This window comes from Cajanus cajan, chromosome 6 (assembly GCF_000230855.2).
Source record: "Cajanus cajan strain Asha chromosome 6, NIPB_CcT2T_4, whole genome shotgun sequence".
NCBI classification, from domain to species: domain Eukaryota; kingdom Viridiplantae; phylum Streptophyta; class Magnoliopsida; order Fabales; family Fabaceae; genus Cajanus; species Cajanus cajan.
The window spans coordinates 61,425,672-61,443,326 of NC_138522.1; the positions used below are offsets into that span (position 1 = coordinate 61,425,672).

The window sequence follows — 17,655 nt, forward strand, 5'->3', positions numbered from 1 at the left end:
CTCTTTTTTAAAAATATATAAATTTGTAGTCTTTCACTATCAGTGTTTATCAATGAATTTCATTTATTTTTTATTTCTAAGCTAGGACGACGAAAATTGGAAACTCAGTACTTGAAAGGTGGAAGCTGAATAAAGATTTTCTCTGTCTATTACTTCTTTGTTCAGCTATGGATTGAAGGTATGTTGTAATAGTTATATTTGAAAAACTTAGTTTACAAGTTAATTAGCTTATAGTTTATAAGTTATCAATAGAAAGGTTATAAGAGTTTAATTTATTGAATTAAAAGCATTTGTTAAAATTAGTTGTTGAACTGGTCGCTAAATGCAAACTAATATAAAATTAAGATACATTTTATATAGTTTTTTTTCTTATAAATTATATTTTATTTTATAAATTCAAACATATTTTTATTAGGTATTATAATTTTAAATATATATTTTAAGTAATTATAGTTTTATGTACTTTATTATTTAAATTATTGTTAATTTTTTAAAGATAAAATATTTTATTAAAATATAAATAAGTAAAGAACCGTATTGCTTATAAAAAAAAGTGCAATAAAATAGAAAGCATAAAATAGGAATAAAAAAATATTTAAATATGTTTTTAGTTCATGTAAAATGAATAAGTTTTTATTTTAATTTTTGTTAAAAATTATTTATTTTTCATTCTTTTAAAATTTGAAACTAATATTTCAGTCTCTATTATATTAATATAATCATTCCTAATTACTTATTTATTTATTAAAATCTTAAGTAGTCATTCCAAGTATTATCTATTATTGTTAGTGATATTATATCAATGTGTGACATTTCTAAAGTTTTGTATAGATCATTAAAACAAAGTTATTTATCTATTTTAAAATGATAAGTTAGAGACAAAAAATAACTACTTTAGAATTTAGAGAGATGAAAATCAAATTAAGAAATTATTTTATAGAGACAAAGACAAAATTTACTCATTTTAAAATGACAAAAAAATAATATTTATAAATTTTAGAACAATAAATAATAATAAAAATTAATTAAAAATCAAAAATAAAAATTTTCTCATTTTACATTGATTAAAAATATATTTCACCTTAAAAAATCTTTAAATTTATAAGCTAATGAAATTATCATCTTAATTTCATCAAATCAAACTTATAAAGTACCTAAGCAATAGAATCATATCACTAGACCAAATGCCCCAAGTGGCAGCTCATCTAAAATCAAATAATAAGTTTCCTAACATTTTTACTTTTCACACAACCAATTTCATGATATCTATGGTGTACATAACTTTTTTAATTATTCATCCGAATTAAATTCGATGACAACAGTTATATTAACTCCTACACTTAATTTATTTAACCAACAGAACTAACTCTCTTGATTAACATACTCTTTATACATTGGTGTGTTTGACAAAGTTAATGACAAATTACATGAAGGTTAAAAGCTAGCAAAAAGTTAATAAGCGATTTACTTTAATTAAAATTATTTGATAAATTTAGCTGTTGAACTATAAGATAAGTGCAAAATGATATAAAAGAGTATTTTAATTACTCAATAATTACTTAAAATTTGGAAACTGTATATATTTTTAAACAGTTATCACTTTTATATTTTAATTTATTTCTTATAATTTATCTTCTTAAAATTTATGATAATAACTTTTTTATTTGATTACCATTTTAAAATATTTTTAGAAAATGAAATGGGATAGTATAAATGGATTTATATGATAATCTTAATCATTTTAAATTTTAAAGAAATGATATTTGATTAGAAATGAGAGAAAGAGTGTTTAGAGTTTTTTCTTTGGGTATCATGATGCTGACGAAAGTATATGTCGATTTCGCTGAAAATTAATCTTCCTTAAGACCTTGAGTGCATTAAAATTATCTCCCTCAACTTTGTTATTTTTTTTATCAAACTTAAAACTCAAATTTGAACTCTTGGGGATTGAAAACCAAACGCAACACCAATCAAATCAATCGGTGCTAGTAGTATTTAGAGTTTTTGAGCATAAAAAGGTAAATAAATTTTTGATAAGAAATGAGAAAAGAAAAGGCTAGGAGCCTATAAGCTCAAAGCTTCAAATTGTAGATGAAATAAGTTTAGAAAACATTATTAGATAATGAAACAAGCATACTAAATAATTCTACTTTGATCAAATAAAAAATTTAAGTCAATAGTTAAAAGCTAAGGTAATTTTAAAGTATTTATTTTACCATTTTTATTAAAAAAAATTATAAGTAATTTCACTACAAAAATATTGTCATATAATAATAATAAACACTCTATAGTGACACTATACATGTCATTAAAAATTACTTTTACCCATACAATAACTATAATATATATTGGTATATTATTAAAAAGTGTGAGTATAAGCTATAGTGACACATAAAATATGTAGTTAAATCTCATTCAAAATCAACACTAAAATTGTGTGTCTACATATATTGTACCTATAATGACACTTTTTATATGTCACTATATGTAATATTTCTTGTAGTGATTTTTACCAAAGATAATTATATTCGAATTAAATAAGATTATCATAGATAGTAAAAATTTCTTTCTAAATATTTAATCCAATTATATGCTTAAGAGTCACACTCAATCAAATTGAAATAACTTAAGTCAGTCATGCGTGTTCGTTGGTATTTATTTTGCCATTTGAAATTAAAAAAAAATATTAGTTTTTTTTTAAATGTTCCTCACTGTTTGGTGGTCTTATTTTTTATATAAGGGAAAAACTCGATGTAAGAGAATAGATCCTACACTGTAGGAATTCTCAACTAAATAGTAAAATTAGTTTGTCCAAGATGAAGATAATATATATATATTACTTTTTATACTTATAGTGTAACTTTTGAATGACACAAATTAATTTAGATCACTTTGATTTGAATCATATATATGATCAAGATATTATATACATTTATTTTTTTGCGTGGACTACTTACAAGAAGAATCATCCTTTCAATTTCGTCTGTTGACGGGAGTCTTGAACCAAACCGTGTTGTGTTGTGCCCTAATTTATAAGGTACTAGCTTCCATGGAAATTTTTTCATAGAAAATGAACAAAACTGACAGGAATTAAAAAACAGTCAAAAAGTCACGTATACACATCACTTAATGATTTCAGATCGACAACATTCATGAAAAGACATGAGTGGCGCATATTAAAGTAGCATGTGAGTAGATTGAAAATTTGTCCAACCTTGAAAACTAAGGAGAGAGTGATATATACGAGTGAGACAGAATCATGGTCCCTTACATAAATTTATATATAGTTTCAACTGCACAAAACAACAAATTATTAAAACGAGAACTTAAAGGTGGACATGGCAGCATATGCATCTGGTTATTCTCTAGAACACACTCCAACATGGGCAATTGCTCTTGTTTCCTTCATTCTTATCTCCATCTCAATCATCTTGGAGCATCTCATTCATCTCATAATCAAAGTCAGAACTCAGAACCTTGTATAATGTTGATTTCCTTATACTATGATTTGTTACGTTATAATCTGATTTTTTTTTCTTATATGGTTGAAGTGGTTGAGGAAACATCGGAAGAGCGATTTAGTTGAAGCAATAGAGAGGCTTAAATCAGGTTTATTTATTTAATATGATTTATCATTTATTTATCTAAATAATGAATAATATTATCATATGTAAATAAGGTTTCTTCGGTGTTTGCTGCAGAGTTGATGATCTTAGGATTCATGTCGCTTTTGTTGACAGTAACTCAAGATGCCATAATTGAAATCTGCATACCAATGAAGACTGCAGATACTATGCTTCCATGTCGTAAACGTACTACAAATGATACCGCAACAAATTTGGATTCTTGCAGTGCCAAAAATGTATGTATATATATATGATATAACTTCTCTACGTGATCAATTAATGATTTAATTCCTAAAGTAAGAAATGTATGAAAGATGATGCTGCGAGTGGTAACAGATTTTCTTGTCTCTTAATCAAATTAACTCGTTTTTTTTTTTTTTTTTTCATGCAGGCAAGTAAGGTTGCTTTAGTATCAAAACATGGAATTCATCAACTTCATATGTTCGTTTTTGTTCTAGCTGTCATGCAAATCGTGTACAGTTTTCTCACCGTTTCTCTGGCAAGGGCCAAGGTAAGAATTACGGATTATATACACTTTCTCAAGTTGCATTTACTTAAAATATAATATATAGTAAATAACTTTTACATGTATCGTTAAATTAAATGAACTATGTCCGACATTTGTTAATTAGTATAAATTATTCATGTTGTTTTCACCCAGAGACAATGTAATTTAGAGATTGATTATTGTTTATTCGTTTTTTCTTTAAAAAAAAACTTAATGCGTACTATTAGTTATAAAATTATTTGTGTACTTCTTACTTAAACTTAAGCTTATGGGATAGTTTGCTGATAAAAATATTCACATATAAACTAAATCTCCGTATTTATGTATTTTCCAGTTAAGTCATCTATGATTTTCCAATATCATTTAATCACACGTACATGCAGATGAGGCACTGGAAAGCTTGGGATGAAGAGACTCAAACAATCGAATATGAAATTGCCAACGGTAAAGTAGTTCTTGAACAAACAACTTAATAAAATAATATTACATGTCTTGTTTTGATGAGCTTTAATTTATCATAAAATTTATTAATACCAGTTAAAAAAAGACACTTATATCTTCTGGATAAAAAATAAATAAAAAAAAAAGTTTAACAGACTTTACTAAAGTGGCTAATTAATCAATTCTTTTTAGTGAAAATTAGTTATCAACAAATTTGGTTGATATTTTCACCACTAGTTAAAAAAAAAAAAAAGTTATTATAATTAAGGGGGTGGTGTTTCAAATCATTTGAGAGAAAAAAACAATTGTCTAAAAAGATTTATTATTAATATAGATGCATTAAAAAAAATCGTAGACTTAATTGATTACTTACTTTTGTATCAATTAATATATTGATATATGACTCGAAAAACAAAAATTCCATAGAAGCTAATACCCCCCTACTTTAAGTATTCTACATTGAGTAATTATACATTTGGTCTCATCAGCCTTGATCTAGCTCCTTGTTTTGATGAACATACTAGCTAGTTCTGATGAATTTTGAAAATTGTTTAATTGGTGAATTTTGATTTTACTTTGGGGGTGCCATGCGTGATCACGAGCCTACCATGATTTATTTATTATTTTATTTTTGCGTTGAGAAATTGTTACTTTGTAATTTAATGTACAATCTGTTCTGGAATGCTCTTCTACTATTGAAATTAATTTACAAATTAGGTGACCACTATATTTCATGTCGAGATTCAGCAAGCACTTAAAAATATAAAAATTTGATAGAATTCATTAAAAATTTAGTGTGTATTTAAGCGGGCGTTAACAAATTTTGAATGAAATTGATTTTTATTAAAATTATTTTTAAAGTGATGTAATTTATGTTTTGATATATTTATATTTTAATATTAACTAATAATAAAATTTAATATGTTTTTAATAGGAGAAAAAATGACTAATATTTGTTGAAGATCATATATAAATACATACACAAGTAATTCAATATAAATTTAATTAAATACAAAATTTACCTAAAGTTGTTTTAACTTAAAATCAATTTCAAATTCAAATCAATTTCTCAATATCGAATCAAACACATGAACATTTATTCTAAATCACATTAGTGGATTTTTTTTTTGTTTGTGATTTTAGATACTTAGTGTTGAGTTGAAAAATAAAGATTTATTTTTATAGCAAAAAGGGGGAAAAAATGCTTGAGCGGTGCTTCTATTTGCAAATCTCATGATTATTTATGAATGTTAAAATACTTGTTATTTCCTATATATATATATATATATATATATATATATATATATATATATATGTATTCCTAAAAATATAATTATATACCTCAGAATAAATGTTCTCATTTTCTAATAATAATGAAAGAATAACGCTAAATCTTACAAACTTAAATTCGCAAAAGGTCACATGAAAGATTAAAACCAAGAAATCCCAAGGATGTTATAATTCGTAAACTGATTTTAAAGAGCATTTTATATCAAGGATGATGACGGGTTAAGCAAATGATATATTTTTTTATCAGTAAATGATATGCTAGAGAAAGAAGTGAAAAAGAAAAAAAAAATGAGGTAAAAAAAAAATGATAACTTTATATTACAGCTCTAGTGCTCTACCAGCACTAAAAGGAATAGAAGTATGAGATATGTAAATAAAGAGTGTTCTCATATTCACTTAAAATAATAGTAGTGGTGATAATTTATACGAAATTTAATTTTATATATATATATATATATATATATATATATATATATAATATTTCAAAATATAAAAAGGGACATATTTATTTAATAATTAAGAAAATTTATAATTAATAAATATATCATAGGGTCTAACGTCGCTCAATTTGTCATTACTTATTTTGATTTTCCTTGCATACACACAACAAAAGTACGCTGTTGAATGGATTTATTATCAAGTTCCTCCATATATTTTTTTCATATTTAATAAAAAAAATTATGTTTTGTTTCTTCGTTAAATTTCTTTAATACCAGGAAATGGCGTCATAGATGCCTTAAAAGTTAAAGCTAGGTCTGAAATAAAGTCCAGGTATGGACCAAAGATTTTAATGGCAATGACTCATTGAGACCCTGTTTTTCAGAAAGCCCCATTAGTATGTTGATGTTCTTATCAACACTTGCCGTTGAATTAATGACGATAGCGATACTCATTGTTGCTCTCCATGAACTCATGCAACAGAATATTTTGTTGAATATTAATAAAATCTCTTGTTGATTTCACTAATATAGAATAAACTTTGTTTAAAATAGTTGATTAGAGATTTTACCCATTGACCCTTTTCAACATTTATGGTTAACAATCAGACCCTAATAGATTCAGATATTCGAGGCAAACAACATTCGGAAGACGACACATATCTACTCGTACGGCATCACCAGTATATGTTTGGATTGTAAGGCCTTTTTTTCTTTTTCTTTTAATACTACAACAAAAAACAAACTATTGATTTGGCACATTGGCACCATTTCTATAATTCTCCAATAAGCTATAGTCCTATTAATATTATATCTTAATATGTAACGTGGAAATGACTAACTTGGTTGATTTGGTTTCAAATGAATAATTGATAAGATCAAGGCTATGGAGCAGAGTTTTTTACACATGGCTAACGTTGTTCACCAAATTGTGAAATTTGAGCAGAAGTGTTTTTTCAGACAGTTCTTCCATTCAGTAGAAAAAGTTGATTATCTCACCCTGAGGCATGGTTTCATATCAGTTGAGTACATATAACAAATCATCCTATCTCAGTAGCCAACAAACGTCAAACTCCATGATTATCACTGTTATTATTCTCTATCTTTAAACCTTTCATTAAGATGTTCCAACATCCATGCACCTTCAGGCACACTTTTCAGCTAGGAACAGCAACTTCGATTTCCAAAATTACATTGAACAGTCACTTGAGGAAGATTTCAGAATCATAGTGAGCATTAGGTTATTACTTGCCCACTCGATCATGTGTTTCATCAACTAAGACACTTTACTCATCTAATCACATGTTATGTGTCTACCCGGCCTGGCAGCCCTGTGATGTGGTTCACCGTTGTTATTTTTTTGCTCGTGGATGTACATGGTATGTTTCCCTCTTTCTTTCTCATTTTTTCACTAAATTGTACTTTTGATCACCTTTAATTCTTAATATATAATTTCAATTTTTTATTTTTAATCACAATTTTGGTCCAACCATCTAATTCACGTGCATTTAGTTAGTAATATTTCATGTTCTCGTGTTATTAAAGCATTACAGATAATAAAACTTAACGGTTGGATCAAAATTACATTTTTTTAAATGAGGATCAAAATTACATAATTAAAAATAAAGGGATTAAAATTGAGAATGAAGAATTATAGTGTAATTTACCCCCCCCCCCCCCCTTTTTTTTCTTACTCTTGAATTACTAGTTAATCTTTGTGTGTGTGTGAACTATATTAGGCTGGCATGTATACCTCTGGTTATCCTATGTTCCCCTCATGGTGAGTAGAAGCACGTTGCAGCTTCTTTTATCTTAATAATGAATCTGCATGGCTTCTAATTCAGCTTTGGTGCATTTTATTTACAGCTGGTTCTGGTTGTGGGAGCTAAACTTGAAGTCATTGTCGACGAAATGGCTCTTCAAATGAAGGATATCAATAATGTAACCAAAGGGACCCCACTTGTTTGTCCAAGTGACAAACTCTTCTGGTTCGGCCATCCAGGATTTGTGTTAACACTCATACATTACACTTTATTTGTGGTAAGCCTTTTATATGCATGCGTGACACCAATAATAAATGCATGATGATATAATTAATCACTTATTAAACTAATAGACTTTAATTTGACCCTCACAGAATGCATTCGAGCTTGCCTTCTTTATATGGGTATCAGTAAGTTGTCGTTCTACTTACTTCTTTCTTTTAAAATTTTAACATTGGAAATATTGATACAATATATGGATGAACTTTACATCCTTCTCTTTATTTCTATGTTGTTTTCTTGGTTGCCAGACACAGTTTGGAATAAATTCTTGCTACCACGAACACAGATCATTTACAATCATAAGAGTGGTGATAGCGTAATGACAGCCTAAAATTTGTTTAAATTCTTTTTTGGCATGTTGATCATGCTGGGGGTGAATTTTTCTAATCCTTGGTGACATTTTGATTTATTATTTCGTCAGGGTCGCAGTTCAAGTGCTATGCAGCTACGTTACTCTCCCCCTCTATGCATTAGTGGCGCAGGTAAACTTTATTTAGTCATGACAAAAACCATAAATACACTATTTTAAACACACTCTGCCACATTTTTGCTTATTAGTTGAAGTTTATTAAAAATTATAAAATTTGGTGAATCTTACACTATTTAATAAAGTTTTTAAAGGGGATACATTTTACATATTAATATAATCAGAATCTATCATAAATGATAAATTTGTTGACTTTTACAATAACTACCTTACAAATCATATATATCGTGACTTCAAACTGATTGATTGTATAATTAATAGGATATGACCATTAAACTTGTTAATAAATCCCTCTCATGATTTATAATTTTCAATGAATTTTACCTGATAAAAGAAATGTATCAAGTATGATAGAGTGTGTGTTGCTAACATCTTTATAAAGAAATTAACGAGTTAGCCCCTCCAATCTCATTGTGGAGTAAAATGGTTTAATGTATTGAAATTGAATTGTTACAGATGGGTTCACAAGTGAAGAGCAAAGCGTTGGCTAAAATTCTGAAGCAGTGGCATGTTGAGGTGAGGGAGAGAAGGAGGAAGCAAGAAAAGCTTGTGAAGTCTTTTAGTTTTAGGCACAGAAATAAGTCCTCAGAATGGGGCCAAGGAAATAAGAGTGCCCCTGAGTTTTCTTCCACTCTAGGTGAAAGCAATCGTTCCTATGACGAAGGAGAAATTGTAGAAGAATTGGAGCATTCGGTGAAAACCAAGGCTAGCTCGTCAAGTGATCCACCTAGTTTTGTCTAACTAGGAATGCCGAATGCCAAATCTGAGGGGTAAATGAGTTAGAACATGAAATAGTATTGATTCCATTGGACGTCAGATTCATGTCGGGGACATAATTAATAACTTCCAAATTTAGTAGTGTAAATTGCGTTAATGTTTCAATCTCTTGTATCCAGGCATTGATTTGTATTACTAATATATAGTAAAATCTAATCTGGATACAACTGTACAAGAAAACAAAGTATATTATGATATTATCCCACCTCAAAACCATCAACACTATCCTTATTCCCCTAAACGTTTTTCTTTTATTTATTTATCTTGTTGAAGGGGATTTAAAAGCATATAAACAGAAAAATCTTCCTGTAAAGTTAATTTACTTGTCGTATTTAGTGAGGAAATGGAGTCATCATATGCACGGAAGAATATACTTATTAGCTTCCAATGGTCAATAAGCAGTCACCTGAGCACATCCAGAATCAGAAGACTGCAAGTGATAATAAAACAATTTTCTTTTTTGTCATTATTACTTGACTGAGGCCTTAACCCATAAGTGGTGTCTCTGGGGTAAAGCCAATTATGCAAATAGTAGTCCCCTTTGTCCATGTCGGTATACCCCATCCTGAATCTGTATTGAACTTAACCAGCTTGCAAATCGGATTTTGTTGGCATGACAACTGTAATGTTAAGATGCCCGAATCCATATTTGGATGGATTCATCTATGGTTGATTCATATCTTCATATATTTGCTCTTTTTACAAACTTTAAGAAACTTTTGGATTTACTGACCATAAACAAATTATTTTGGTCCTTACTCTTCCTAGTGATGAATCATGAATCCACTCAACTTGGTAGATCTAACTTGTTCTAGCATGTGACATGACATGCATAGAGCATCGTATTCTGCTTTTGAAGCATGGACAGAACAGTCATTTTATCAGCGTATAAGATGTGGAGTTTAGAATCCATGTCCCATGTCCATGGTGACCACATCCTTAGTTGTCTAAGGTTGTCCCACACACTTCTCCACGTTAATTTGCCTTCACTCGCTTCTCTACTTCTCTTTCTTTTCACCACCACCACACCTGCCGACAGGCCACTACTCCATTGAGCCACCAAGTGTCAACAAGCCTTTTCATACCCAAAAATCAAAATCTTTCTCTCACACACACACCAATGGCAAACAAATTTTTTTTATGCATTATAGAAGAAATGGATAGGCTTTGGTTTCACCAAGTCTTTTTCTGCAAACCAACAGCCTCAGTTCTTTCCTTACCATCTCCACCGGATGAAGAAAAGCCTTTTCCCACATCAGAATCTGTTTCTTGCTCATCATCCATTCTTTCTTCACCACCTCCGGCAGATGAAGAAAATTCAACGGATGAATCACCTTCATCAGAGAAACAACTCTCATCAGAATCAATCTTTGTCCCTCTTCAGGTATAATTGAAAATTAGTTATAGTTATTCCTTCAATCACATTCAGACAAAACTTAGATACAATTTCTTTAATGTTTTTATGCAGTTTTTCGATCAGAATTGGAGTTTCACGTTGATAATTCACTTAATAAAGGTTTACATTAAATGTTAACGTAGATTATCGAACCAAAACATCAATTCTTATTCAAAAACTGTATAAAAAAAAACATTGTATTATGTTTTGTCCATCAACATTCAATCTATTCTATTATGTGTTCAATTTGATAGTGAACCATGAAACGTGTCATGACCATTCTTCCTTTTGTTTATTTTATTTTTACCATCACAAAGGATGAAGAAGAAGAAATGAAGGAGAGATTGGCTAGAATGAAACTTTTGGGTAACAGAACTCGTTCACATTTATCCTCACCATCAACTCAAAACCATCACAGAAAATTGATTAAACCAGCTACTTGTGCAAGGAAACTAAAGAAGTCCATGAGCTGCAGAACACTTGGGGAACTAGAACTTGATGAAGTAAAGGGTTTCATGGATCTTGGTTTCACATTCAAGAAAGAATATCTTAGTCCAAGAATGATGAGCGTTGTCCCTGGCTTGCAAAGACTTGGTGTAACAGATGCCAAAGAAACGGTTGAAGGAAATCACATTGAAGAAGATGAAGAAAAGAGAGATATCATGAGACCATATTTATCCGAGGCATGGCTTATAAAGAGACCCGATTCACCGCTACTAAACTTAAAAATCCCGAAACGTTGTTCATCTTCCAACATGAAGAAACATCTTCGGTTCTGGGCCAAAACCGTGGCCTCAGAAATCCACCAAGAATGAGTCATGTTATGGTGAATAATGAATACTCAAATATACTCAGAAACTTGAGCAAAAGGCTCTAGTTCATATGTCAAAGCTGAATAATTGTATGTTAATAAAAGCATAATGAGAGAGTGGAAATGTGATTTCTGATTTCTCCCATCTCCTTTTTGTCTCGTAGGCAATAAAAGGGAAGGGTTGGGAAGATTCTTATTGGAACCAAAAGTGGAGGCTTAGTTAATGAGTTTGGTGTCGTGAGGAATACGAGTTAGGTAGATAAGGCAAGAAGAAGATAAACACATAGAACTGAAAGAGGGACCTACGGTGATGTGTTGCCTCACAAGTGGGGTTTCAAGTTTCAACAATACAAAATCAATCAAAAGCACCATCAGACTGTTCCATTGTTTTTTGTTCGCATGTATGACCGGAGAAATCGTTATTCGTGTCATGTCTCCCTTCTTTCTTCTCGTTACTCCAAGGGAACAATGATTTTCCACCAACTTCAATCCTACTCTATCCTAGCTATATTTCGTTTGTCCACACACTGCGTTTCGAAAGAAAAGTAAAAATTAAAAATATGAATCAATTATCAACAGAAACTTAGTAGTTAATCTTTTTTAACCACTGTAATTAGGACTTTGTGTTTTTCCTTGGGAATCTTGAGCCATCTCTAAAAATTATAGTTCTTTTTCTCTACTGTTTATGTGACTGATACTTGATCTGAAATTTAGACATACTTAAATTCTTCACATGTGTCTCACAACATGTATATTTTGTTAGAATCAACCTATTCAGAATATCTAAAGTCTTACACATTCACTAATTGTAAGACGAGTATAATCTATATAAATAGAGAGTAATTATATATTACAAACTGATATTATTGAGTTAGGTTATTTCAATTCACATTTCTAAAATGAAAACTCGATGTTTTTTTTTTCAATTGCATATTGTGTTTTGCAAAGTGAATCATACTGGTTGAAATTAAATTAGTTTGATCTTTTTATAAGATTTAATTCATTATATTTCAAACATTAATTTATTCTTTACAGAAATATTTTTATTAAATGCATTTATTGAGTTAAAAAAGTAAGTGAAATTTATTTAAGTAGAGTGCAAATAATCTCATTATTTATTCTTGAAATGCAAAAACTTTATTGAAAACATATATTAGGTGTATCATTAGTTTAGGGACAGTTTAAAATAAATAAATAAGACATGTTTTTTATCTTAACCAATAAAACCAATTTTTTTTAATTTTTATGAATTAATTATTTGGGTAGAGGAAATATTTAATAAATCATGCATTTGTTAAGATTTACTCCCAACAAGAAAGCATATAGGAAAAGACAATAACCCTGAACTACAAAAAGTAAAAACATTGTCACCCTACACGCTTCTTAATTCTTATATAGATAGGGAGATGAGAATTGAAAGACTAATTTAGTTCATTCAAAATAAACTATAACCCCTAAAACACCTAAAGTACCTAAAACAAAAGACTAATTTAGTTAATTCACTAATTTGTAATGTTAACACTTGTTTTTTTTAGAAGCACTAACATTTGAAATAATTGTCAAGATGTGTATAGGCTTAGTTTCTACTAGAGTTGAGTTGTCAAAATGAGTTAGAATTTATAGATCAATGATGTATATTATGGATTTGAGTTGAGTTGAGTTTAAAATTTTTGGCTCATTTTGATAATAAATAAAAATTGATCTAGTCTAGTTATAACTTGAGTCACCACGGGTTAACTCGTAATAAGTGAAGTCAACTTACTTAATTTGCTTTTTTGTCTTAAATACTAATTTATGTGATTATACATTTATAATATTGACTGAATTTTATACACATTAGTTATTATTTGTTTTATCTATTAGAATTACAATCACAACACAAAAGTTCAAATTTAAGACCCTCTACATACTATCTTATTCCCCTCACCATCAAGGCAATCCTAGTGGTTCCATATTAGTTAAAAATTATGATAATTAGTATCAATTTGATAGTATTTGATATTTTATGTCACTACTTTGATATTATTTATTGATGAAGTTATTTGTATTTGTATCCAATGTTTTAAAAAATGAAACCATCAAATCAATAAATGTATTGAGTTAATGGATCAGGGGTCGAACCAATGAATCATTAATTGAATTTCATGATTCAATCTTTATTAATTTTTTTAAAAAAATATTTATGTCATATATATTTTATAGTTATAAATCAATAAAATTTATACCATATTTTAAAGAAATATCAAAAGAAAATTGTAGTCAAATTGATACTAACAAAATAATCAAATTATAGATTGATTAAATCACATAAATTAAATATATAATTTTAGATTAAAAATATGCTATATAAATTATTTAAGTCAAGTATTTATCAATAAAACATATTAGTTTAGTGGTGACTAAAATGTTAAATAAGTCAACTCACAAATATTATATATATATATATATATATATATATATATATATATTATTTTTGGTAAATATATGACATGAACTGTATGTGCCATAGAGGTTTAATGTGTCTTATGCATAGTTTGTGTCCAAGGTTTGAGCCTTCTCAAGTGTAGCTTCATGATTTTATCTTAATTTTTGTATGAAGATCAATGCAGACTTTGGAAGTGAAAGAAGCATGGCAGGTTCAGACTTAGGATGCGTTAAAGTATGGCAAGCTCGGTAGTCGACACATGCTAGTTAACGCGTGAAAAACATAAAGTAGACTTTGAAAACAGGCACACAAAATTGGAGCTCTTGGCCGAATCGTCTTTGGTATAACCGATAAAATTACTTGATTGAACCCAGTTTCACATCATTTTGATTACGTTTATCACCAGTTTACAAGCATTTTCGTTCAAATTAGTGACTTAAATCCACATCATGTCTAGTTCTTGATTGGATCGGTGCTTTTGGTCAATTTTTAAAAAGTTAAAAACCTATTTTGATCTTTTATAATAATTATTTGTTTTAATTTAGTCTCATTTTATTTTTAGTCTCAATTTGGTTCCTAATAAATTAATTGGTTGCAATGTAGGACTTCCGTCTAAATTATTTAAATGGAGTTAACTGTTAGCCACGTGGATGTCACGTAGATGCACGGGTTGATGTCACGTGGATGCACAGGTGGATGCCACGTGGATGCCAAATTTCTTGAAAATACCTTAAATCAGAACGGCCCATTCTGAAACCAGAACGGGCTGTTCTGGATGCACACTTAGTGTGTTAATTTTGCATCTGGAATGGCCCGTTCCAGATACAAAATTAACACACCACGAGTACAAAAGAACAGCCCGTTCTGGTTTCAGAACGGGTCATTCTAGATGCAGAACAGTCCGTTCCAGAACTATAATAATTTTGAAAAATATTTTTTTATGATAAAAATTTTAAAATTACTTATTTTTATAAAATACAATTGTCTTATAAATAGAGTGATAACTTTTCATTTTTCTCTTTCTGTCTGAAGAAATATTTAAGTGTCACTTAATAATTTTTTGCAACTTATTTAAAATTAGAGGAATAAAATGATAAAAATTAATAGGATAAACATAATAAAATTATTAATTTGTTTTCTTTTAGTGCCCTCTAAATTTTTACACTCATTTAAAACAAAAATATTTTATATATTATTTTGAATTAATTTAACGAAGTATCATATGATTTTTAATTTTTTAAAAATTTATAAATTTGATCAATATATGAAAAGATTTTTAATTTAACAATTAAATCTTTAAAAATTTGATATAGAACATTAATTATTAAATAAAATAAATCTATCAAGACTTAATCTTGAAGCAAGTAATTTTTTTCTTCATTAAAAATGAAGATAATTTTAGCAAAAAATAAAAAATAATTAAACAATAAAATAAAATATATAAAAAATATTAATGTATTTATTATATTAGATATAACAAGATAATTAAAATATAATTAATAATATATATTTTATAAAATTATTAATATTTTATATATAAAAAAATGAAAAAAAAAATTAGTGGGCAAGTGCCCCCACTATGATTAATTTATATCCATCCTGCATGTGGTTGTGTGGTGAAATGTTAGTCCTGTGTATCCTCTTCCTTTATTTCAGGTTCTACCTCTTCAAGAACATGTTGTTGTTGTTAGGGTACATCGTTAATGACTTCAAGGAAAAATACCATGTCATTTCATCCTTTACTGTATAGTGTCAATTTGGTAGTAAGTGGTTCACTCCAGTTTGACTAACAATGAAAAAAAATTTGTTATCATTGTCTTTAGTGATAACTGCATTGTCCTTAATGATATACTGAAGCCCAACTGTTTAGCAATTGAAGTTATCAATTTCCATTGACAAACTAAATTCAGTGTTTGAAATGCTTTGTACTTTGGGTCTTTTTCCTTCCACGATTCACAACCGTGAACTATAATCATTGACAGTTTGTGTTTAACAGTCTGGAACCAGAACGGCCCGTTCTGGTTGCACTTTTAGTGTGTTAATTTTGCACCTGGAACGGACCGTTTTGGATGCAAAATTAACACACCAAGAGTGAACCCAGAACGACCCGTTCTAGGCTGTTATGGTTCCAGGTGTTTTCAAAAAAATTGGCATCCATGTGGCATCCACCTATGCATCTACGTGGCATCCACGTGCATGCCACGTGCCTAATAGTTAATTCTATTTAAATAATTTAGACGAAATTCCTACATTGCAACTAATTAAATTATTAGGAACCAAATTGAGACAAAAAATAAAAGTGAGACTAAATTGAAACAAATAATTATTATAAGGGACCAAAATAAGTTTTTAGCCTTTTTAAAACTATTGTCATATTTACTTTTTTTATTATTATTAACATAATTGTAATTTTAAAATACACGTTTATATAAGAAGTATTTTATTAAATTCAATTATTTTTTATTTTTTTTATTTATTTTAAGTGAGCCAACATGTTTAACTTATCAGTTTATGATGGACAAAATTGGGTTCAATTTTTATAAGCTCACCCACAAATTAATGAGTCAAATTAGTTGGCTCACTTTTGACAGTTCTAATTATCCATTGTAAGTGTTAACTAACATTTTTCATATTCATAAAGTATTTTTAACAAATAGTTTTCTTTTTGAGAATGATGCCAAGATTATGTTTTTCTCCATACAAAAGGAGAAATAGAATGGAAAAGAGGGTGAAAGAAGTAAGGGTGATAAAACAGATTGTACGGGTGCTAAAGTGGATTAACTCGCTAAAAGAGAGATGGATTGATCCACCAAAGAAATAGGGCAAGATAGGTTGATCCACTAAAGAAAATGAGTTGAAAAATATAATTCGTTCTACTTGGCATAAAGTTATCAAAATAGGTTGGCCTAACCCGCTTTCTTAAACATTCAAACTTTTCCAACTTGACATGACCTATGGTGGACTAAACGGGTTGGTTTATTCACCCACCTAAATTTTAAAAAATAAAACTCTAATTTGATATAAACTTTAATCTAAAATAACCTCCAATCTAAAATAAAAAATTGTCAAATTAAATATTATGCATATAAAAATTAAATTTAATTAAAAAAAATATACAACTTTAAATAATTAAAATAAAAAAATAAAAATAAAAAATTGTCATTGACTTCACTTCGTTAAAAGTTAAAATTTAATATCCTTTTAGCTTTGAGCCAAAAGCGCAAAACCATGCCGTAAAAGGTTAATCTTCAGTTCTTCACTGCCCTTGTAAATAGCATTTTGGCCTTATCAAAAGATAACATTCATGTTTCTTTAATCAATTACCAGATTTGCCCTTATCTGGTTAATTGAGATGTAAAAAATAAGAAAAATAAAATTTTGATTGAAAAAAATTAAATTATATTTTTAATCT

General features: G+C 28.6%; 2 protein-coding genes across 4 annotated transcripts; both read left to right on the forward strand.

Moving 5' to 3' along the window:
* The first annotated feature begins 3,297 nt into the window (after nucleotides 1-3,297).
* On the forward strand, nucleotides 3,298-9,699 carry LOC109796383 (MLO-like protein 3). 3 transcript variants are annotated; one of them, XM_083059233.1, is made up of 15 exons: nucleotides 3,301-3,461; nucleotides 3,552-3,609; nucleotides 3,702-3,862; nucleotides 4,018-4,137; nucleotides 4,518-4,578; nucleotides 6,912-7,000; nucleotides 7,180-7,323; nucleotides 7,451-7,542; nucleotides 7,632-7,681; nucleotides 8,042-8,082; nucleotides 8,169-8,342; nucleotides 8,440-8,475; nucleotides 8,596-8,663; nucleotides 8,769-8,829; nucleotides 9,291-9,699. In XM_083059233.1, exons 1-15 carry the CDS (start codon nucleotides 3,339-3,341, stop codon nucleotides 9,573-9,575), a joined length of 1,563 nt encoding a protein of 520 aa, XP_082915359.1. In that variant the 5' UTR covers nucleotides 3,301-3,338; the 3' UTR covers nucleotides 9,576-9,699. The 3 variants fall into 3 exon arrangements, with proteins under 3 accessions (XP_082915361.1, XP_082915359.1, XP_082915360.1); XM_083059234.1 differs by having other exon boundaries at nucleotides 7,249-7,323; XM_083059235.1 differs by lacking the exon at nucleotides 8,596-8,663 and having other exon boundaries at nucleotides 3,298-3,461; nucleotides 9,291-9,472.
* A 297-nt stretch (nucleotides 9,700-9,996) lies between these two features.
* LOC109797236 (uncharacterized) lies at nucleotides 9,997-12,307 on the forward strand. The gene is made up of 2 exons (XM_020357206.3): nucleotides 9,997-10,995; nucleotides 11,325-12,307. The coding sequence occupies exons 1-2, from the start codon at nucleotides 10,732-10,734 to the stop codon at nucleotides 11,820-11,822; spliced, it is 762 nt and encodes a 253-aa protein (XP_020212795.3). The 5' UTR covers nucleotides 9,997-10,731; the 3' UTR covers nucleotides 11,823-12,307.
* Nucleotides 12,308-17,655: the final 5,348 nt, after the last annotated feature.